Below are 22,924 nucleotides of genomic sequence, written 5' to 3'. Positions count from 1 at the left end.
TTTTTGGATAAAGGGTATTATAATTGGGGAATAGAAAAATAATTGCTTTAATTGGTATAGTTTCATTTTGAAGTAAAAATTCAGGATTGTTTCTGTGATATTAGAACAGAAGTGCTAGTAAATGATGAGATTCTAGTTGGGCTCAAGGACAATTAAGTCTGGTCACCTCAGTGACTAAAATGTCATTGAAAAACATTTTCAGAGAAGATTCACCTCCAGAAATATCTTTATTTCACTGAACCCATTTGAACACTCTGTGTGTGCAGAGTGGAGCCCCCCCCAAAAAAACTATGCTCGAACAGTGCCACATCTTCTGTTCACTGGAAAAGCAGGAGTGTCTCAACCAAATGTCTCATTTGCATTTTAAGCTGGGAAAAACAAAACACAGCAACCAAGAAAATATTTGAATTTTGTGCATGCTATCATCACTACTAAAATAGATGGTAAAGCCTGAATCCAAATGTACAATAAGTACCTTAATAAACAGAACAGATTAAATTATTGAAACAGTAGCTCTGCTGTGACATGCTCTATCATGCTGAAAAAAAAATTTCTCTCTAGTAGTTTGACTAGTAGGCAAAGTAATATTAATTTGAAGAGAAAGCAATAAACATCACAAATAGAGCATGTGTGCAGTTGAGGTTATATCCTGATCTCAGTTAACTTCACTTCTATGATGTTGATACTTTTGCTCTAAAGAGCCTTATATAGCGCAGTGTTTGTGTTTTCTTTTCCTTTACCACTTCACAGTAGTCACGTCAAAGGGAAATGGGATATGATGTTCTCACAGTGTTTTGTGAGCTGAAATACTATAAATACAAAATTTTATTCAGAAACCACTTGGCAGGCAGAGCTATTAAAATATGTAATGAAAAAAATAAATGAAAATTGGAATATAGATCCCTGGTTAGCTAGGTTTATTTGTATTTAGGTGGGAATCTATCTGAGATTACAGAGAGATAAATTCAAAGTTGTGCTTTGTAGTCCAGTGATAGGTATCTCCATATTTTATGATTAAGTTTTACCATTCTCCTCCTCGTAAATATAAGTAAATATTTGTTTTTATTTAAAATCCCATTCATTGATCAGAATCAAAAATTTATTTTTGATGGGTGCTTTATTCTTACTGCCTGTCATTGGTAATGGTCTTCATTGAATATAGAATGTTATGTGGAATACCCACATAACAGCTTTAGAGCTTTCAAAATATAATTCCTGAAGGATGAGCCTCTTCCAGATGTTTGGAAGAGAGATTTGACTATTACCTCGTCATTTCAAGTACGTACATAAGTATCTGAATCAAAATTGTTTCATAAATTCATTATGGACAATTATTTATGGGATTATTGCTTTATACTTATATTCTCAGTTATTCATTCACTCTGAATAGTATAAATAAGTTGACTTTTCAGATTCTGCATTACATTTCAATTTTAGCATTTATATTGCATCTTCTATTTACGGCAATATCCTGTTTACTACTGTTAGTATGTCCACAGCAACTGACCCCTGTAATATCAAAATGTGTAGCTGTATGCATAGTTAGAGGCAGCATAGTTCTTACATGATGTGGCTTATACTTTTACATTAAACCTGATTGTTGGAGATATCAATATACATATTGACTGTCTTGAATTTAATTCACTAAGAGCCCATCTGCCTGCTCCAAGGATCTGTGCATGGAACTCAGCAAAGTGGTGATTCTACCCTTTTCTTTTCCTTCCCCTTCCCTTCACCATAGTTTTTCTTCGTTCTTCAGAACTGGTCCCACTAGGCTGGGAGAACTGAAAGATGGGCTGTGTAAGTTGCTTTGTGTAACTGCACATCAGCTGCCCAAATTACCCATGCATTCACAAAGGGCTTGGTGCATACTGAACTCCACAGATATACACGTATTACTCTGCCCAAACACACTGCACATTTGTTCAGGACATGAAAGTATCACAATTATCATTTGTATGTGATCAGTACAAGAAAAGAGATTCCAAATTCAGCATTTTCAGAAATGTGAGCAAAAATTACTTTCAGTGGAAATGTGGGCATAAATACAAGCCTACCTATGTTGGCAAGGTTGGTATTTGGTATTTTCAAGTCTTGTTTGATCCTTGAAAAATTAATTTTTGCACACCATGCTTTATTTGGGGTGTCTAAACACCCAACGAATTAATTGTTTCTGTGATACGTAGTGTTTTGTGCTGGCAGTGATTCTCCATCTAATTCCTGCTGTGATTTTTTCACTTTCTAAAAAATATGCTGGGGGAAAAACACCCAAACTTTTCAAGAAAATAAAAGTATAATTAACAAAAATAATAAAATTTGCATTAAGTTACATTTCAGCTTTTTCATTCAGATAGCAAGTCTAGTTTTGACAAATGTTGCAGAGACAAAAATCCTAATACCAGAGCTTGAAACTTTACCTGTTATTAAGTTTGAATATAGAAGCATGACAATTTTTTAAAAATCATCAGTTTGGAATGTGACTTCAGAATAACATTCAAGGAAAACAAACATTCAGTCTAGCAATTTAGGGAGTCAGCACCGTATTTCAAGTATGTAATAGGGATGTTTCTCCTAAGCTTCAGAGCTATATACCTTCAATTTTCATCTTCCTGAAAAAGCATTCGTAGTTCATTTGCTTCCAGGTAAATGGAAACACTTCCTTGTTTCTATCTTCCTGCTTTCTTCCAAGGAAAAGCCTCTCCCTTTCCTTCCATATTCCAAAGACCAGCTGTTTTCTGTTAATAATCTGGGTCCTTCAGCTTGTTTTCTCATTGTCAGGAGGAGTTTAAGGGATTGATTTTTCCCTTTCTAACATCTCTGTAAACATTTTCGTCTGACACTGTGCTCCTCCATCCCACCAGCTTACCAGTAAAAATGATTGTGGAAAGTTACTGTTGCTGCTGTGGCTCGGACTGCATAGAGAGCCAGGAACAGCTTTTGCTACTCTCAGGCCTTGATTAAATGTCTGTATGTGTCTTCATCAGTTCTAGAAAGATCAGAAAATGAGTATGCTCAAAAACTTACAAAAATGAAGTTTTTATTTCAAGTGTACTAGAAGCGAGGATATTGCTTTCAGGAGAAATGAGAAGCTTTTTTTTCATGCAGTTTATGACAGAAAAATTGCAGTTTATTGTTTAAATGGGTAACAAACTTGGGCTGAAACTGGTTCTGTCCTTAAAGGACCAGCATACTCTGTTACAGAAGCTAATTAATATCTGCTGTTTGCTAATTAAAACAGCTGTTTGCATTTTTTTATCATGGGGGATTTTAAAGACAAGTTTTTAATTGTTAGTAAAGCCTTGGCAGTTCTTTAATTAGCAATGGGCTAACTTCAAAAGGTTGAGTAACTCATTTCTCTTTGGATCTTTTGCCAAAGCTTATGCAAAACTTCTTGGATCTGCAGTTCTGTGCTAAAAAAACTTAGGTTATACTATAAAATTTCTGTTTTCTGTATTCTCTTTATTGTCCACATGAATAAAAAAGAAGATAAAAAGATTAGGGCAATTTGAACCTTTTTTGTGAAAGTTGTTACCTCGCCCTCCTCTCTTATCCCATGGGCTGTCTAAGGATGTTCTGATGTCCATAGGTAGTAAGTCTGCAATCCCAGTATTGTTGCCTTTGCTGTGGTGAAGAAATGAATTTGACTCAGGAAAGGTCATTGGCATGCTGTTACTATTGTCCTTTGGAGTATTAGAAAGGCAAAGAAAATATCATTTTAAATGGTTTTTATTTCAAACAGATTGTAACCATATTTCAAGTGAGAAATATGTATTTTGGGTGGGTTTGACCCCCCCAAATTGCTGAGCAATCTCTCTTGCAGGAATTTTATATAAACAAGTACTACACGTATCCCTACTTATATTTAAGAGCATAGGAATTGTTACTAGTACCTGGCATAAGAAACCTTATAAGGCTATAGAAAGAGTATTCAGAACAGCTTCTTTACTTTTATTTATTTTAAATTGTGTTTCAAATATTTGAAAATCAGCTGAAATTTACTATTTTACAATTTTAGGTGGAAGATATATTGTGCTTTTCAACATAGAATCATAGAATCATAGAATTGCTCAGGTTGGAAAGATCATCAAGTCCAACTGCAACATCTTTATTGATGGCATAGACAGTGGGATTGAATGCACCCTTGGCAAGTTTGCTGATGACACTCCCTTCTGGAGTACATCCAGGCCTGGGGCTCCCAGCATAAGAAAGATGCGGAGATGTTAGAGCGGGTCCAGAGGAGAGCCACAAAGGTGATCAGAGGGCTGGAGCATCTCTCATACAAAGACAGGCTCAGGGAGCTGGGCTTCTTCAGCTTGAAGAAGAGAAGGCTCCAGGGGGACCTCACTGCTGCCTTCCAGTACTTGAAGGGAGCTTATAATCAGGAGAGAGACAGACTTTTTACATGGTCTGATAGTGATGGGACAAAGGGGAATGGCTTTAAACTAAAGGAGGAGAGATGTAGGTTAGATATTAGAGGGAAATACTGAGGCACTGGCACAGGCTGCTCAGAAAAGCTGTGGGTGCCCCATCCCTGAAGACGCTCAAGGCCATGTTGGATGGGACCCTGGGCAGCCTGAGCTGGTGGGTGACAACCTTGCCCACAGCACGGGGTTAGAACTAGGTGGTCTTTAATGTCCCTTCTGACCCAAGCCATTCTATGATACATGTTTGAGTTTGTTACAGAATTCTATCTCAAAAATATAAAAATATCTATCATTTCATGGTCTAATTACCATGGAACTAGTTCTAATGCACCTTTTTTCTTTATTATGCTTGTTTGTTACTTTGTGTTAAAATGTTGGCCATGATCTTCGAGTGACCTCTCTGGAAAAATCTACTTTTTATTTATTTATTTATTTATTTTTTGAACACAGTCTTTAGGATATAGATAAGAAAGCATTTTAGAGGTAAATCAAAATGGCAAAGGCAGTATGATTTTAAGTGTGCTGCTGTGGTACATTTTTTCTTTTTAAAACACATAATTTTGAAGGAATTTAAATACATATTTGTATATAAAATACACATACTTTTTGATCTGGATTTTCTCTTCCTTTCTTCTCTTGTTTTCTCTGTGACCTTTTTGTATTTGTCATGCCATTAGCATTTGTAGGTTGGCATAGCAACTCTTTTATTTCGGTACTCTCCTCCTCCTGCTTTTTCCTACTTCTGCAGCAAACGTATCTCCAGTTAGTGAATTCTGTCTGGAACACTAATACACATCAGTTTTAATGTGTACGTTAAATATTAGGGTATCACTTTTGCTAGGAAAGGAGACCCCTACAACTCCGTGGTTTGAAGATAAAGGTTCTCAAAAGGAAAACAAAATGAGCATCTTGGATGAAAGGAACAGATTTAGCAAAAAAAATTTAGTGCTCTCTAAAGGGCAAGCATGTTGCGATAGTTGTCTTTGAATACAGAAGATAAATTATTTCTCTAGCTGAAGTTGCTTAGATCTTGGGACTTTATATGCCTTCTATTTTTTATTAATCTTTTTTTTTTTTTCAGAGGGGTAAATTCATGTTATTTTAATAATCTTTACCAGAAGTTACTCAATTATTAACAGATTACATTGAATAATTTTAAACTGATTTTTTGGCACAGTAATATGCATATTACAATCTGTCTTGGTATTGACATGCACTTATGAATTAGGAGTAGAAAATCCCACTCTTATGTAATTAAGGAGCCAAGATCATGTCAATCTCAGTATCTTTTGCAGGCTACAGAAACCATTGCTTCTAGAAGTCATTGTGAAGATTAGCTTTGTGCATACCACTCTTTGCACAAACAAGTTTTAAATCTTTCATTATGTTTGCAACTTAATGTAAGTCCTGTAATAATGCATTTACATTATGTTATTTTGTATACTGTGAGTTGCAGCTGGAATGCATGGTCAGTGATCAAAAGCACAGAATTTCTCATTAGGATCCCAGGCATAAAATTGAATTCCACTTCATGTAATGATTTCTTTGAACTCACATATGACTATAGATTTTCTTTGCCCAATCTTTGTAGATGTTTCTTTTCCCTCTACAGTTAAGTAACTGTGCTATATACTCTGTTTCTTTCCCTGAGAATTGTAGAATAGAACTGGACTATAAGGGACTTCAAAGATCTAGTTCCAACCCTGCTACCACAGGCAGGGTTGCCAACCACTAAGTCAGGCACTAGGCTGCCCTAGACTAGAGTTGCCCAGAGCTCCATCCAACCTCACCTTGAACACCTCCAGGGATGGGGCATCCCCAGCTTCTCTGGGCAGCCTGTTCCAGCACCTCACTTCAATGAAAATTTTCCCCCTGACACATATGCTAAATCTCTCCTTTTAGTTTAAAACTGTTCCCCCTTGTCCTATCATGATCTACCCATGTAAAAAGTTGATTTATCTCTTGTTTGCAACCTTCCAGTACTTAAAAGGAGCTTATTATGCTGTTTCCCTGGAGCCTTCTCTTCTTCAGGCTGAAGAAGCCCAGCCCTCTGAGCCTGTCTTTGTAGGAAAGATGATGCTTCAGCCCTCTGATCATCTTTGTGGCCTTTCTCTGGACCCATTCCAAAAGCTTCACATCTTTTTTTTTTTTTTTTTTGTGCTGGGGATCCAGACACACATGTTGTACTCCTACAACATGTGGAGTACCTATAGAATACCCATCTTCTTCCTAGAACCATTCAACTGCCATCAAGTTTAACTGCTGGTTCTCCTTTTCTTCTTGGCAAGCCTTGGAATCCAGAAAAAAAGTATATATTTATTGCATTTCATCTATGTCTTCCCTATCTCTGCTCAATGCAACTAACTCTATTTCTCTCTTAAGCTCAGTAAATGCTTCATTCTTTCCTATTACCCATCCCCTCTGCTTTGGAATAGGATCTCTTTGTTAAGCAATTCTCTACAACAAAGTGCAGTCTTAATCTAGAAGAGTTTACATGCAATCCTTGTATAGTTTTATTATGGTATATTTGTTTGTATTGGTACACTTGTATTGGTACTACACTTCAACAATCAAAAATTAAACTGACCACATAGCATGTATATCTCTTCAGGTACTCACTGATTTTTTTTTTTTTCTTTCCCCACCATGGAAGTGGGGTTAGATTACAACCTGGAATTATTTCTGAGTTAGTGAAAACTTTGAGATGCATTATCAAAACAAGAAACGTCCCACATAATAACGGTGATTTTCTTCATGATAACCTCTATGTATAGCATTTACATACCATAATATTGCTACAAATGTATAGACTGCATTCTACACCAGACAGGTAATAGGGCAGCCTTTATGAGAGACGAGCATGGTTAACGAAACTACAGTATGATTACAAATCTGTTTTCTAGACTTTCCACTTGGCAGAACAATCTTCTTCTTACATACTATCCAAAGAAACCTAATTCTTTGTGATTTCTTCACTGTAACATCAGATATCTATTTATAGAACCATAGAATTGCTCAGGTTGGAAAAGACCTTCAAGATCATCAAGTCCAACTGCAACCACTAACCATACTACTCTAACTCTTACAACCCACTGCTAAATCAGGTCCCTGAGCACCACAACCAAACAGTTTTTAAACACATTCAGGGATGGTGACTCAGCCACCTCCCTGGGGAGCCTGTTCCAGTGCTTAAAAACCCTTTCTGTAGAGAAGATTTCCCTGATGTCTAACCTAAACCTCCCCTAGTGCAACTTGAGGCCATTTCCCCTGGTCCTGTCACCAGTGAGAAGAGACCAGCCCCACTCTCACTGCAATCACCTTTCAGGTATTTGAAGAGAGCAATGAGGTCTCTCCTCAGTCTCCTCTTCCCCAGACTAAACAGCCCCAGTTCCTTTAGTCTCTCCTCATATGGCATGTTCTCCAAGCCCTTCACAAGCCTTGTTGCCCTTCTTTGGACCTGCTCCAGCACCTCCATGTCCTTTCTGTACTGAGGTGCATAGTGGGGCCTCACCAGTGCTGAGTACAGGGGCAGGATGACTTCCCTAGTCCTGCTCACCACACCATTCCTGATACAAGCCAGGATGCCATTGGCCTTCTTGGCCACCTGGGCACACTGCTGGCTCATATTCAGCTGACTGTCCATCAGCACACCAAGGTCCCTTTCCATCAGGCAGCTTTCCAGCCACTCCTCCCCAAGCCTGTGGGGTTGTTGTGACCAAAATGCAGGACCTGACACTTGGCGCTATTGAAACTCATACAGTTTACCTTGGCCCATCGATCCAGTCTATCCAAGTCCCTCTGTAGTGCCTTTTTACCCTCCAGCAGATATGTAGATACATATTTCTATTTGTGTATATGAAGTGATGTGGAGTGTGTTATCTAGATATGTTTAGAGGCTTTTCTGTTTTCCTCTTTAGTTTCACCAACTAAACTATATAGACTTTAAAATTTGTAGAATATACTTGAATGTCTACTCATGTTCATGATTGTCACAGACAGGCAACTTAATGACTCAGTGGTCTAAATCAGAATGGCAGATCTCATTAATAAATGAAGAAAAGAATTTAGTCTTGCCCTGACAGCTGTACTTTGAAAGGATTTCAGTGATACCGAGAATAGAACTTAACTGACATGATCATTTCCCATCAAGTATTAATTATTTTGTTTCCAGTCTCGCCTCCACTGAGACTTTGGTTTCATCATTATGGATGTTGACATGAGAAGGAATACAGTAAATACAATGCCATGGATATACAGGTGTTGTACGTATGGGGCAGCAGGGCATATGAGTGTGATGCTGTTGTTGCCACTTTCATGTAGCAGCTGTTACACAAACAGAAGGACTCTTCAGTCTTCATAAGACTCACATGAAAATAGTATGTGTTTGAAGACAGCCTAAACATGCAGGGCATTCTGCTATTGATGGGCAATCCTGATGTGCATGTTCCAGTAGTTTGCTTTTAAAATGAAATTAGTGATTTATCTTCCATTTTTTACTGTGTTCTTATTCTGTCACTGTTTTGTGATTAATGCACAGCATATTTGTAGAGTATAGTTTATTTCTTAGGGTAAAATCTTCCTACTCATTACCAAATATGCGGTCTGATATTCAGTGAGACACTTTATTTAAACAGGCACATTTTGTAACTTATTCATCATACTTGCCTGCTTTTTTGTTTTCCTTTAATATAAATATCCATAGTAAGCAAATCTCATTCTCTATCTTAAGTGAGCTCAAAAATATTTTCCTCTTCTAGGAAGGGGAAATGGTATGTTAGCTAATTGTGAAGAAGCTGCAGTTGCACCTTTTATCAAGCAAAGCCTTATCTAGTATTAGTATGTGTAGCTTGCAGTAAGTACATGCTGGACGAATAGGATCTCTGTAAATTGAGCCTTGTGACTTGAATAAAATTGTTAGTAGTAAGTGCTTCCCAGCCTTGAAAACAAAATACGATAAATTGGCAGTTTCACAGGAATGATTGACCATGCGGTTCCCATGGAAGCTGCACCAGTTAAACATTTTTTATTTACTAACAAAAACACTGTGCAGGACTCTTGTTTAAACGTTTTATGTTGTCTGTAATGGCAGCAGAATGGGCAAGCACTATGCTGCACTGTGTGGGGAGGGTGCTGCAAATGGTGGGTTTCAGAGCTGCATAAACACATAGAGAAGAAAGAGCTTGAAAAATTGGGGACAAGAGGTGGAAATGAGAGGGGTTCTCACACCACACCTATGTTAATTTCAGCCAAATAAAGGCCTAGGGAGTAAGTTTTTTGTTTTGTGTTAAACAGTCAGCTTTGAGTAGTTTTAGTACAGAATCTTTCACCTGACTAGTTGCTGAGTAGCAATGATGTTTATATTTTATTGCTGATCTACAAAAGAGAGAAGTACTTTAAACATGAAATAACAGGTTTATAATCTACTAACCTGTATTAGTCATACAGACAATCCTTTTGGTGCTAATAGTGATAGTATTAACTGTTTCTTTTGGGGGAACAGTGAAGAACACTGCTAGTTATCTGAGATGACCTGAAGCCTCTGTTATCGAACCCTATCTCTGCTCTTTGAAAACAGACCAAGATATAGAAAATGTGTGCAGTGAAGTTACAGTGGCTGCCTCATGTTAAATAAATAAATAGCAGATTGAGACTTAAGAAACAAAAGCAAAATTTGCTGGGAAAAATTAGAAATGTAAGGAGGTTGGGAGGGCACAGAAGGGAAGAAGTTGTAGGTTTAGTTTAAGTCTTTGTTCTCCACATCCTGATTTCCTTTAGATTTCTTGAGAACCTTAGAAGATGTAAAGACCATAAAGACTCCTTTCCCTGCTTATTTTTCTACCCAGCAGTTTAGGGGCATTATAATTTGGGCCAGAATTATCTTTTACCGTAGTAAAGGTGATTGCTGACTCCTTATGACTAAAAGGCATGGAAGTGTATTGTATGGTTGCTGCTCTATTTGAATCTGAGTATGTTGCTTAGAAAATGTACTTACAGCCTTATGTGTACTCTCTTGTTCATTGCTATAGATCTCTTGTAGTTGGCAGATGTTCAGCACTTTAAACAATTTTACAAGGATTTAATCACATTGGAACCTTCAAGAGGCAATACGTATTTACTTAAGTCAGCCTTCTGAATAATGAGGTATCAAAAAATAGAGAGATGTGTTTGTGGTTAACAATTCAGTATATTTTTCTCCTGAGAGCTGACCTCTCCATTAGAGAAAAAAATGACAATGGAAGAGATTAAAACTTTTTAAAAGATTAAAACTTTTAAAAGCCTTACTTGTCTGGTATGAGTTTCTTTTTGTAGGTCAGCTGTTTTGGGAAATATTCATCATTACAGAATTACATCTATTATGAAATGTCACATTTTGGTAGTTATTCTTTTATATTCTGACACTGAATAGTGGCACCTCCAGTTGTATTTTCTGGTTTGGACAGGGGTTGTTTCCTATTCCTATAATGCTAAGCAATGATCTACTCTGGTTTTAATTTTACCTTTTTCAGTAGAAAGCAGGATCTTTACAGTTAGGACTTAATCCCTCACCCATTCCATGGCAATAGCTGGATTCAGGGTAAAGTTTTTGGTCCTATGGGCAGAGTTTGCACAAGTCACTATACTTGCTCATGAATGAACTGCCACTGATAAATGCCCATGAAACTTGGTATAGGCCAGACTTGAAAGCTATGAAGACGGAAAGTGGTACTGATCTAGCAATAAGCAGGAGGATGATCTTATCTGGAGGTGAATTACTTGAGCTGTTTTGAACTATACCTTCAATTGTGAGACGTTTCTAAATGTAACTTTGCAGTTTGCAGCAAGTGTAGCTGTACCATGTAGTGTTGGTGACATGCACAGTCTTCCCTTCTAGTGAGAAAGAAATGACTGTGATTGAACAGCCCACGCTGCCTTGGCCTACTGTAATCAAACCCCAATGGGCCATCGCCCAGCGTCTGGCCAGTCTGCGATCAGCGTTGGACATCAGGGACAGGGAGCTCCTGTGCTCACAGGAAACAATAGTAACCTGAAATAGCCACACTTGCATTGTTGCATGAACATCAGATATTCTTGCAATAACGTAGACATACCATTTATTGACTTATTATGCTACCTTAGCTCACTGCTAGAGATGCACTCCATTTAACCTATTTTGTAATATTTAAAACTATGCATTGAACACACATTCATTCTGCACTTGGGGCCTGATCCAAAGCATATTGTCTGGCTATTGCTTTATTTATTTACTTATTTGCTTTTTGTTCATGGGCTGTGAGGGTTTTTTCTTTCTTTTATAAATAGCTGCATTTAAAATAAAAACAAGGTGTTGCACATGGAAAACCGACATCTCTCTATATACAGATATTAAATGCAGCTATTTTGTCACATGTATAGTATTGTAATGGAAATACAATAGCACTATTTTGTACTCAAAATGTAGATGACAAATTCTATGTATAGAAAATATTACAAGTTTATAATCCTTGTTTTGTGGAAAGATAAATGTTTTCAGAAAAAAAATGATGGCTTAGCTAAGAGAGTAAAGCAATACTCTGGTAGAAATGGAATGCAAATATGCACTTAATAGCTCTATACTATTTCATCAGATTTTATCCTTTACCCAGCTACTGAGAATCTTTATCAGAAAAGGAAATGAAGTATTTAATTGCAGCTGTCATAAGAGAGTTAAAATACTAGCAGGGTAGATAGTACTACAGATTTTTGAAGTAGGATTAACTTAAAGAGAACTGCAAAGCACACTTGACATCTGGGAACCTGCAGAGTATCCTGCATATTTTGAAGTCTCTGTCAAAGGAAAAGCCTCCCTCAGTTCCTTCAGAGACTTTAAAGACTTAATTTTTACTTCAAATTGCCTCTTTGCAGTATTGTGTTCCCATACTGCTTCTTCATGTTTTGTGTTTTAAAATATGCAATTTAAAGTGAAAAGCATGCATTTAACATAGCTGTGGGGAAAGGAAAAACAATAGACACAAGTTCAAAGAGCCTTTGGTGCCGGTGATCTTGCAGAGCCCTGGCAGTTGACTGGGCACTTAGTCCGATCTGCATACAAAGACACTCTGGTAAAGAAAAAGAAACAGAATACAGACAGTTTGCATTTGGGAAATGTGTCAGCCTGGAGCTGTGCATAACGTCTAGTCCCTGTGTAGAGGGGAGTGGTATAGGACTGGCAAATTCTCAGTGTTAAAGACTACGCTCAGAAGCATCAGAATAGGAGGAAAATAGGTGGAAAACATGCTGTGGACAGTAGTTTAAACATGCCACGTTACGTACTATATATGCATATGCACCTCACAGCAACTATTACTCCAGTAATAGCACTAGCTACTGAACTCCAAACTGCTTTCGGAGCATGCATTTACTGAATTCATTTAAACTAAAATTACATGGCAAAGTAGAGCACAATTCTAATATATCATAATGTTGATAATTTGGATCCATATCTGGTACATCTTTTGTTACTAAAAGAAAGATACTATTTTGTCATTTCAGATGCAATTGTGTGGAACCAGAGCATCCTAGCAATAAAACCTTACGATACTGGCAGGACTACAATATATCTGCATCTGATGTGCCATGGGGGAACCTAACTGTGTCAGTAAGTGAAATATTGGAACTTAGTGAGTAAAGGCATCAGCAAAAATAATTTCATCTGTCCTTAATTGAGTACATAAATAGAAAAAATACTGTTTCTTTTTTTCTGATCCTATTTGTTCAAAGAGTATAACATACTTAACTGAAGAAAGGTTAACATAGACTTTGTAGAATTATCTCTTTTTGTACACATTTTGCTAGATCATTATGCAGTCTTTGGTAATACACATTAAAGCAAGTATGTGCATTTTGTGCCCTGCTTTGGAAACTCCTTGACGTGCTAGCACAAGAGTTTGACTGAGATTAAGTCTAAACATGTCAAATGATAATGGGTTTGTCCTAAATTCTGCCAGATGGTGAAACCAAAGTTCTCTTGCGTAGAAAGACTTTAGAAGCATTTATTTCCCCAAAAACATTCTTCCAGCTGTTTGGGCTATAAAGGAGAGGAAGGGGAGACATTTTCTAACGTTCCTGTTCAGTGGCCAAATTTCTCTCTTATCTAGGCCCTCGGTTTTACATATATCATTGTTATGTGAATTATTTCCCTGGGTACAAAGACAGGAACAAGCTTAAAAAAAAATTGTTCACACAGATATGTTATTTCTAAATTGTACCGTTTTCTATATTTAAAGGACTTACTAGTAAAGATTTTCCTTCATTAAAGTAACCTTTGCAATTTGATTAAAATGTCATATTGAGATTTGGCCACCACTTTTTCTCATAAAGATAGCGTTTTACTGCAAAGCCAAAGAGACGTAAAACTAAAAGTTATCTCTCAAAAAGTAAAAATAGAATTAACCCTGTTGTAAGCATAACCAAATGAAGTACTTAAAATCCAATCCAGCTGATCACCTCCAGCACTTTTTCTTTCTAAGGCAGAAATGCAGAAGACCTCGTGTCCTCCTATCATGAGTTAAGCAAGCACTGCCTTCCATGGCTGTTATGCCTTGACAGAAAGGGCTGCTCCTCAACTCCGTTGGTGTGGCAACAGCAGAGAGAAATCTGAGAACTGCTGGCCTGAGGAATTCCAGCAATCCAGAATGAATATTTCCAAAACTGCAGCACACTCAAAGAGCATCTGTGCAGGGGCAGACTCCTCCTCTCACTTTCTCAGATCTCTGACAGTGTTTTTCAGAGTACATTTGCAGCTGAAGAGATTTAAAATAACAGATTTTGTTTTAACTATAAATGTAAAAGACCAGCTGCATTATATAAAGCCCTTTAAAACTTCTCAAAAGCTTATTACCAAAACTTGAGTTTAAATGGGTAGCAGTGTAACTGGCCGTCTTTTCCCACAAATCTCTACAGTTGTCAAAGAAGTACCCATTTTTTTCATTCTTTCATAAGTTTATTTCTGTTGCATCATCAGGAATCTTCAAGTCTCCTATTCTGTAGAAATGCAGTAAAAGATTAGATTTAGTTATTTGTAAAAATTTGGTCAGCCTCACTGTTTTTTCTGACGCTCAATTCTTCTTTCTTTTGTCTGATTTATAAGTTCTAAGTTTCTGAAGACATAAATTGTCCAGACATAAATTCTCTTAAAAACCATAGTAAGACTTTTTTTTGTTGTTGTTTTCTGTAGTCTAGGACAAACCAAGCATGAACAGAGTTCTTATTCTGATAGTGACAAAGTACTTTTCAGTAGATGTGTTGATACCTCTCCTTACACAATGAATTTCATCCCTCTGCTTTGCCAACATCAAATACTAGGTCAGGCCAGGACAAGTTCTCTATTTGATTTCCAGGATTTCCTTGTTATTTATATTTTTTCCCAGTTAACGCATCTATAATCCATTGCATTGTGTTTATTCTGGGTGTTCTACTATAGAGAAAAAAAATTCACTCTTATCTCAGTGCCTTCAAATTGTCAAATAGAAACTATGGATTTTTTTCAAGCCAGCACTTTGTTAAAATACTGTTTCTCGTAACATGGATCCTGATCTGGCAGGATATTGCTGTCTGGAATTGCTGGGTACTGTGTATGTTTTTGCTTATTATGTGTGGAGGGGTTGAGTAAGGGGAAGGAAAGAATTGCAAGTCCAGAGCTTGTAGCTCCCGTTTTTATAGCTGCTCTCTATTCCTTAGCTTGTCACCTTGGAAGAAACGTAGCAACTAAGCATGCTACTGGAGAATTACTAGAAATGTTTTCTACTGCACCTGAGTGGTTGATCTTAAATTATATTCAATAAAATTAATATAGATTTTGGATTTTGCTGCATTTTACCAGATCACGTTTTTATAGCAAAGGTGATTTGTGGAATGTGCTGCCCTCATGTGGTATTAAATGTATTGGCCTCCTTTTAGGCTAATCCTGTACATTTGAAATAGCTTTTCCATCAACTTCTTGGCCTGTGGAGCTAAAACAAAAAGTCATTTCTTGTGGATGTATTAGGAACGGCCATTCTCTTGCTTTTTTTTCCCAAACGTTCAAATTAGGAAGTGCAGATCTGTGTTTGAAGCAGAAAATAAATATGTGCATGTTCAGCTTTAAATAAATCTAGTTTTATATTAATTATTCATGTTATGTCTTAGTGACCCAATCATTTAATACTGGTTAAAAACAGTGATTCTTCTGAGAGTTTGAGACTTTTCTGAGATACTTTTGAGACCAGATAGAAATACTAGTAGTCTTAATTTAAAAAAAAATACCTGAAAATAATTTTAATATTTCTTAATACAGTATAGTTTACTTGTAATTTAGGAAAGGAAATGGAAAGATAGTACCAGACTAAACACGGATGTTTTTCAGAACAATACTACTTTGTTCTCCCTGATAGGAATGTAAAAAATTTCATGGAGAGTTTGTTGGACGAGCCTGTGGTCACCATGGTCCTTATGTTCCAGATGTCCTCTTCTGGTCTGTCATCTTATTCTTTTCTACAGTAACTCTGTCATCCACACTGAAGCAGTTCAAAACTAGCCGATACTTCCCAACAAAGGTGTGTCCCATTGTTTAATTCAGAAGTTGTGATTAGTTATGTGCAAGCATGAATTGCATCTGCATTGCAAATTCAGTTTACTGCTGGTAAAGTGGGCACTGTTGTCTGTCCTCTGTTAAAAAATTGCACTAGAATAAATATATTTTTATCTGTAAGCAAAAAATGGAACTCTGAAGAGAAGTAAGTCCTAATAGGTCCTAAATCATGTGAGTGTTTTGGTTAAAATTTTTGTTTCTCTTGATAGGTACGATCTGTTGTCAGCGACTTCGCTGTCTTTCTCACTATTTTGTCCATGGTTTTAATTGACTATGCCATTGGGATTCCATCACCAAAACTACAAGTTCCAAATGCTTTTAAGGTAATTTGATGATGATACACTGCCTGGTCATTTTGATAAAAATAATAGTGCACTGTAGTAATTTTATAGTAATTTTATCATGTTTTTATTGTGAGGCTGTACATGAATTTGTTGTGTTCACCGAGTGCTATACAACTGCTCTGAATAATGACCTGTGTAATTCAGTGGTTCTCTTTCCAAACATAACCAAGTCTGCAATATCCCAAATGACTTTATTACATATACTTTGTCTTCTTTATATTATAGGATGTTTAGCATTTTTCTGTTTTATATATAGAGATTATTTATTTATTTTAAAGAAAATTGTATCCTAGTAATGTTCTTGTGTGTTCTTGAGTACATAGTCCTTAGAGTTCTGACTGGCCATGCATGACTTTCTTTTTTGTAGCCTACCAGAGATGATCGTGGATGGTTTATTACTCCTTTGGGGCCTAATCCTTGGTGGACAGTGATAGCTGCTGTAATTCCAGCTCTGCTTTGTACTATCCTTATTTTTATGGACCAGCAGATTACAGCTGTCATTATAAATAGAAAAGAGCATAAACTAAAGGTATTCCATCAAATACTTTTCGTTGTCATTTTCTATCATGTATCTTCATCTAGTCAGGGATGCTAATTTATTTCATTTTATATAGCAATATAAAGGAGTGTTAGGCTTTTTTTTTTTTCCATTGGTCCATGTGGTACCTATGCCCTGTGTCAGTGTTCTGCTACCTTACAGAAGTCTTTACCAGTGTGATTTGGAACAGAGGTTCTGAATCAAGAAAGTATTATCTTCGATGCTTTATTTGTAGTATGATATAAATTCAAGAAAAAAATCAGGAAGTTTATAATTTCCTTAAGCATTGTGATATTAATTGCCTCTTCACATATTGACAATGTTGTTCTACTGAACTGGTTTTTGAAAGACTGGGGGCCATTTCGTAATAAGAGATTTTCTTGTTTGCTCTTCCTCTTAAAGAAAAGAGAATAAAACTGAACTTTAGAGGCACAATGGGTTCTTAAAACATAGGATAACTTCTTGCTCTGTTCTCTAACACTTTAGTTGCCTACAGATGGGGAGAGAAAAAGGGACATCACCCCTCTGAAAAACTGTTGGGCAAAATCTAGCAGCAGGTTTCTGTACATGTATATGCAGCAAGCTTAGGCTTTTTTTTTTGACATAGTTTTAATAAGCAGGAATCCAATCCCAAGTTGCTTTAGCAAATGCATTTGCAACCTTCACTCTGCACTGCCTCTTCTTGGATGATTGTGACATTTGATATGTTCTTTTTTTGCCCTCTTTGTCAGCCTGGCTCTTCATGTCAATCCATAGCATTGCATGTGGTTAACTTGACAGATGCAGGAATTTGCTGCCAAGCTTTGGAATGTGTTTTTTCAGCACTGGCATCTGGGAGTCAGATGGTCCTCCTGGCTGCCCCCTTGTCTTGCTGCGTTTTAGTTTTGCTGGGGTCTGGTGTAGCATCACCTGTTGCTATGCTTCCTTTTTCTTCCCATATGTCAGGTTCCTCAGATCATGTATGAATGTGAGGAAATGCTCTCAGATTCTGTATGCATTAGCAGATACATTCCTTATAAATGTGTCAGAAGGTAAAAAAAGGTGTCTCTCTTAGGATTTAGAATTAAACTCTTTGAGTGCATTGTGCACGTAACTAATATCTTTGCTTGATATGGCTCTGAGTTTAAGATATGTCTTGGTGATAAGTCTTATAAGTGCTTTGGGGGAGTGAGGGAACGTGGCTAGAGTTACATTTAAAAAAAATTTCCTTATTTTATATGAATTTCCCTTTTCAAATAATGTAAGTAAATAAGATGGCATTTTCATGTGGCTTACATTTTCATAAACCCAGACACTTCCCATTTTAGAAAAAAAAAAGTTGTCTTCAGAAAGAAATGACTTGTTTTCTTCCAGCTCGTTTTTCCCCTCTTTTTATATAGTTCCCATAGCAAATTCTGCATGGCGCACATTTCAGTTTTTGGCAGTATCTGTAGCAAACCCTTCCAAGTTTAGTTTAGTTACTTTTTTTATGTCAAAAGGCATTTGCATGGGTTTACAGGCAAAGTTATGGTTCAACATATTCATTGTTTGCATGAACGTCGCTGCTTCATCAGACCATGACATTGGATTTATTGCCATATTGCAAAATTTTGTGGAGATAAATCATTACCTGACTTTTTAAAGGAAAAATAGCTTGCAGCTAAATAGCATTTATGGAGCCTTATTAAAACAGAAGATAAGTATTCCTTCCAGCTATGCTAACAAACATTTATATGACCAAGTTTGATGCAGATCACCAGTCATTTTTAAATTTGCAAGGAAAGTTGTCCGTGCAATTGGGTGGTCTGCACACTAGCATCCACTGTTATTAAGAGAAGAGATTTAGTTAAAATGGAAGAATGTCTGTATTTTCCATTATCTTGCTATAATCTTATTTATAAGCAGAAAAGCTTTTTGATCTGTTATCGGGGCACAAAATTGTTTTGGTCTCATGATATGTACACTTACTGATAACAGAAATGCAGCTAATAAAATTAAGCATACCGTATGAACTAGCAGGAACTCAGGAACTCCCCTTAGATCATCAGTTTACCATCACCACTACTGCCCCAGCCTGGATACCACATAGAAGAAAGCGATTTTCTTCTACAAATCATAAAATTTTAAACCATCTCTAGCTGTTCATTAGGAAGGCCTGCCAGGAGGGTTCTCCTTAATGCAGATGTCATTTTATATAATCTTTTTTTTTTTTTTCTTAAACAGAAAGGATGTGGATACCATCTCGACTTACTCATGGTAGCAGTCATGCTTGGAGTGTGCTCCATTATGGGATTGCCATGGTTTGTTGCAGCCACTGTCCTCTCTATTTCTCACGTGAATAGCTTAAAACTGGAATCAGAGTGTTCTGCTCCAGGGGAGCAGCCGAAATTTCTTGGAATCCGGGAGCAAAGAGTCACAGGGCTCATGATTTTTGTACTTATGGGCTCGTCTGTCTTTTTGACAAGTATTCTGAAGGTAATTTGGGGGAAATAAGGAAAAGCTAAATAATAATGCACCGCACAGGACATTTCACTATTGTTACTATATTTCTTAATGAATGTCTTTTCCAGGCACATTACTAACATAATGTTTCACAATGATAATCTAAAGTGGAATTCTAATTTTGCATAATAAAGCAGCTTGGGACACGTAACATTTGTAAAACAGAAACTTGTAATAAAAATCTGGTCTTACTGAATCAAAGTGAATTCTACCATTGACCTGTAATGTATCGAGATTTATCCTTTTTCTGTACTTTGAGCTCAAGGCAAATATTATCACGAGCCACGCTGGCTGAGCTATATCATTAAGTAAATGTCTTCAAATAATTTTAAAGCATATTGTGATTACTGGCTAATTTAAAAAATATTTCCACAGTTGCAGGAGACTTTTTGTGGCTAATTACTTGGCAACGAACAGGAAAATTATCTCATGCTGTCAGCATGCCCTACACTGCTCACCAGTGTCCTGAAACTGGATGTCTAGTCACATGTTTATATAACATCTATATACATAATAATATTTTTGAGAATTGTCAGGCCTCAGTGAAATCAGTAAGTACTGCTACTGGCTTCAGTAAGATCAGAATTTAGACTTGCGCATTGTCACAGTGAAGGAGTAAGCCCTTAGAACTTGTACTTCCAAGCAGTGTTTTATTACATACGTTATGATAACTATAATAACTTCACTTTGGTGAAAGCAAGCTGAACAAGTTTTATGCATTATATATAACAGATACTTATCTATGGAAATATTTTGTAACCTGCACACTTAGGCAGAGTCTGAATATTTTAAGTATTCTCTTCCATGTCATTCCATGAAAGGCATCCACCATTTTTACAGCACAGAAGTTTTCCATTGGTTGCATGAAATATTTTGTGTGTATCTTGAATAGGTTTTTGAGGATTATAATTTTACTATTCAGACACTTTCTCCTGAGCAGTTCTTTAAGTAAAATATTTAAGTATGTATCAAACACTTGTTCCTTGTTTCTTGTGGTTCTGTTAGTTTTATTAATAGTGAATAAAGTAAGTTGGCCTCAGATCTGGCCATGGAAGGAAAAGAAAACTGCAGAGCCAGATTCGTCTTTTGCTTTATACTATGAGTAACATTATTAATTTGTAATTGAATCTGAGTTTACAACCTGACTGATTAATGCAGGCATATGGCACATTGAATTTCAACTCTTTAGCATTTAATATTTTTAAATACTATTTAATATGCTTTTCCCTTTCTCTGCTTGTTTTGTTTGTGCAGTTTATCCCTATGCCAGTACTTTATGGAGTATTCCTTTACATGGGTGCTTCATCTCTAAAGGGAATTCAGGTAAAATGGATTCAAGAAGAGTGTGTTACTGACAATGCTTTCTATTAAGGGTGGAGCTAATTCTATTCAATTATTTTATTCTTTTCTATATGATCTTAAAGGAATGTTCCCAGCCTTATATTCCTGAAAGTGACTTACTTGAAAAGGAAAATGGATGCTCTCTAACTAGGGTATTTTCTTCAGGCACTATGCTCCAAATTTTTCTTAGATGCTAATTTGACTGAGTCTAAGATCTGAATAACAACCATTGGGATCTCATCACTTTCCCTCCCTCCTCTTTCACTTGCTTACCTGCTGCCTTTTCAGCTTCCAAATTAGTGTCTCTGTAGTGGTGTACTTGATCTTGAACTTTGCCCATATGAAGCTTCTGGGTAAGTGCCGTAAAACTAACGGGTGTGATTTGGAAGATCTTTCCTGTGCAAATAAATTCCCCAGGTAGTGGAACTGGTTTACTTAATTGCTACTAAATTTCTGGCTTCAGGGCCATAGGGCAGGCCTATGGGAAGGGCAGCATTCCTGCCGTGGCCTTAAGTATGAGCCCCTGGCGCAAGCCAGGCACTCCAGCAGTCAGATTGGGTATTGTATGTACCATTTCTTGTAGACTACTGCAGCGTTAATAGACATGACGTTACATTTTAGCCCACCTGACAGAAACAAATCCAAAATTTCAAGTGTGCCTTTGCTGAGATATTGGTGCACTTTCAAAGAGCACTGAGGAAGATCACATGATAAAACCATGAATTATATGGTGCAGAAGGTTGTCAAATGCAAAGAAAATGCCTATTTTTTCTTTCTTTATTTAAATTTTTGATTGTAAGTTTAAAAATTGCTTTCTTGACCTATTACTTGTAGGCAAAGCTGGCAACCTCTCTTGCTTTTTGATTGGTGTTTTCTATTCAGAGACTTTTCTTTTATAACTTTGCCTAGCACTTATTTGGATTGAAATTCTAAACAGTACGGTTGGGCTTTTACTGAGGTTTATAGTTAATTTCAATGTAATATGGTTCAGCTGTTTCTCAGAACTATGCAAGTATACAATTGCAAAATATTTTTAAGGTGTGCTAAAATCTGGATATCTTTACTTGGGTAACTGTTTTCCTTATTTTCTTCCTCCCCCGAGACGGGGCAAGGAATTTATAAGATGGCTTTTGTGGGAGAATGTGCCTTTTGCTGTTTCTGTGAAAAAGAAATCTGCTTAAATCTGGTCAAGTTATAAGCCTTAAAAAAAAAAAAAAAAAAGGCAGTTTCACATGCATTATAAAAATTCCTGAAACTTGAAATTCCTAAAGATTCAGTGAATACAGCATGACTCATACTACAGGGAGAGATGGTGCATCGCCATCATCACTGAGCTGTGGTAGCTGACTTGAAGGCTTAGGTTGGTATGGAACCAAATAGATCTGAAAAAGAAGAACCTCTCGTATATGTTCCTAATGGCATTGCAGATGGCTTTCTAGCTTGTCTTTTTTTTTTTTTTTCTCTCCTTCTTTCTTCTGATTTTGTAAAGAAAGAGTGCAACAGGGAAATAGGAGCGGCTTGGGATAAAGTGTCTAGTGAACTGAAAAAAAAAAAAAAGGATTTTCATTTACAGGAGATAAAAGACAGAAGAAATCCTTCAGTGGTCAGCTATGTGCTAAAGGAAGCAGAGCTCAGTTTCTGGAAAACAGAATCTGAGTGTATAAGAAAGGCAATGTAATAGTGCATATACCTCGTGGAATGAGTTAGCTTCCATTCTGTTTGATTCACAGTAGATTCACATCTACTTTGAATTCTTGCTTTGTCTAATACTAAGAGTTCTTCACCTGGAAGCTTAGCAGTATTTTTATAAAGTAACTATTTTCTTTCTGTATCATGTATTATACAGCTATGAGCAGGATTTATCTTGCAGTATGACTGTACTGAATGTAATTCAATGGATGCTGGTATCTCAGCACATCTACAACAGAATTTACACAAGACAAGTGTATAAAAGGAACTTGACAAGTATGACTAACCAAATAATGATTTTTTTCATAAATAATGTGATTCTTATTCTTACTGTGGTGGCCTAACCAGAGAGAAGACTGCGAGTCCACTGCTGGACTCACACAGATTCATAGCTTAAGATTGTAACTGCAGTAGTTTCTTTCTGTGCCCTTGAACTTCTGCACAGTTTTTACATTTAGAATAACAAACCTGATTCTTAGGATATCCATGATATCTTTTGTAGTCTGTGAATATCAGCATATTT

At 36.7% G+C, this 22,924-nt stretch overlaps 1 protein-coding gene across 6 annotated transcripts in view; it reads left to right on the top strand.

Moving 5' to 3' along the window:
- The window catches only part of SLC4A10 (solute carrier family 4 member 10), a 180,236-nt gene that overhangs the window by 144,893 nt on the left and 12,419 nt on the right, over positions 1-22,924 (top strand). For all 6 annotated transcript variants that reach the window (XM_021399397.1, XM_021399394.1, XM_021399398.1 and 3 more), the window contains exons 15-20: positions 12,933-13,038; positions 15,812-15,973; positions 16,218-16,331; positions 16,720-16,881; positions 19,093-19,344; positions 20,626-20,694. In XM_021399397.1, the coding sequence (XP_021255072.1) occupies positions 12,933-13,038; positions 15,812-15,973; positions 16,218-16,331; positions 16,720-16,881; positions 19,093-19,344; positions 20,626-20,694 (865 nt within the window). The remainder of the gene's footprint in view (positions 1-12,932; positions 13,039-15,811; positions 15,974-16,217; positions 16,332-16,719; positions 16,882-19,092; positions 19,345-20,625; positions 20,695-22,924) is intronic.

Source organism: Numida meleagris, chromosome 5 (assembly GCF_002078875.1).
Source record: "Numida meleagris isolate 19003 breed g44 Domestic line chromosome 5, NumMel1.0, whole genome shotgun sequence".
Classification (NCBI taxonomy): domain Eukaryota; kingdom Metazoa; phylum Chordata; class Aves; order Galliformes; family Numididae; genus Numida; species Numida meleagris.
The sequence above is the reverse complement of the archived record's forward strand: the minus strand, read 5'-3'. Positions and strand labels throughout refer to the sequence as shown.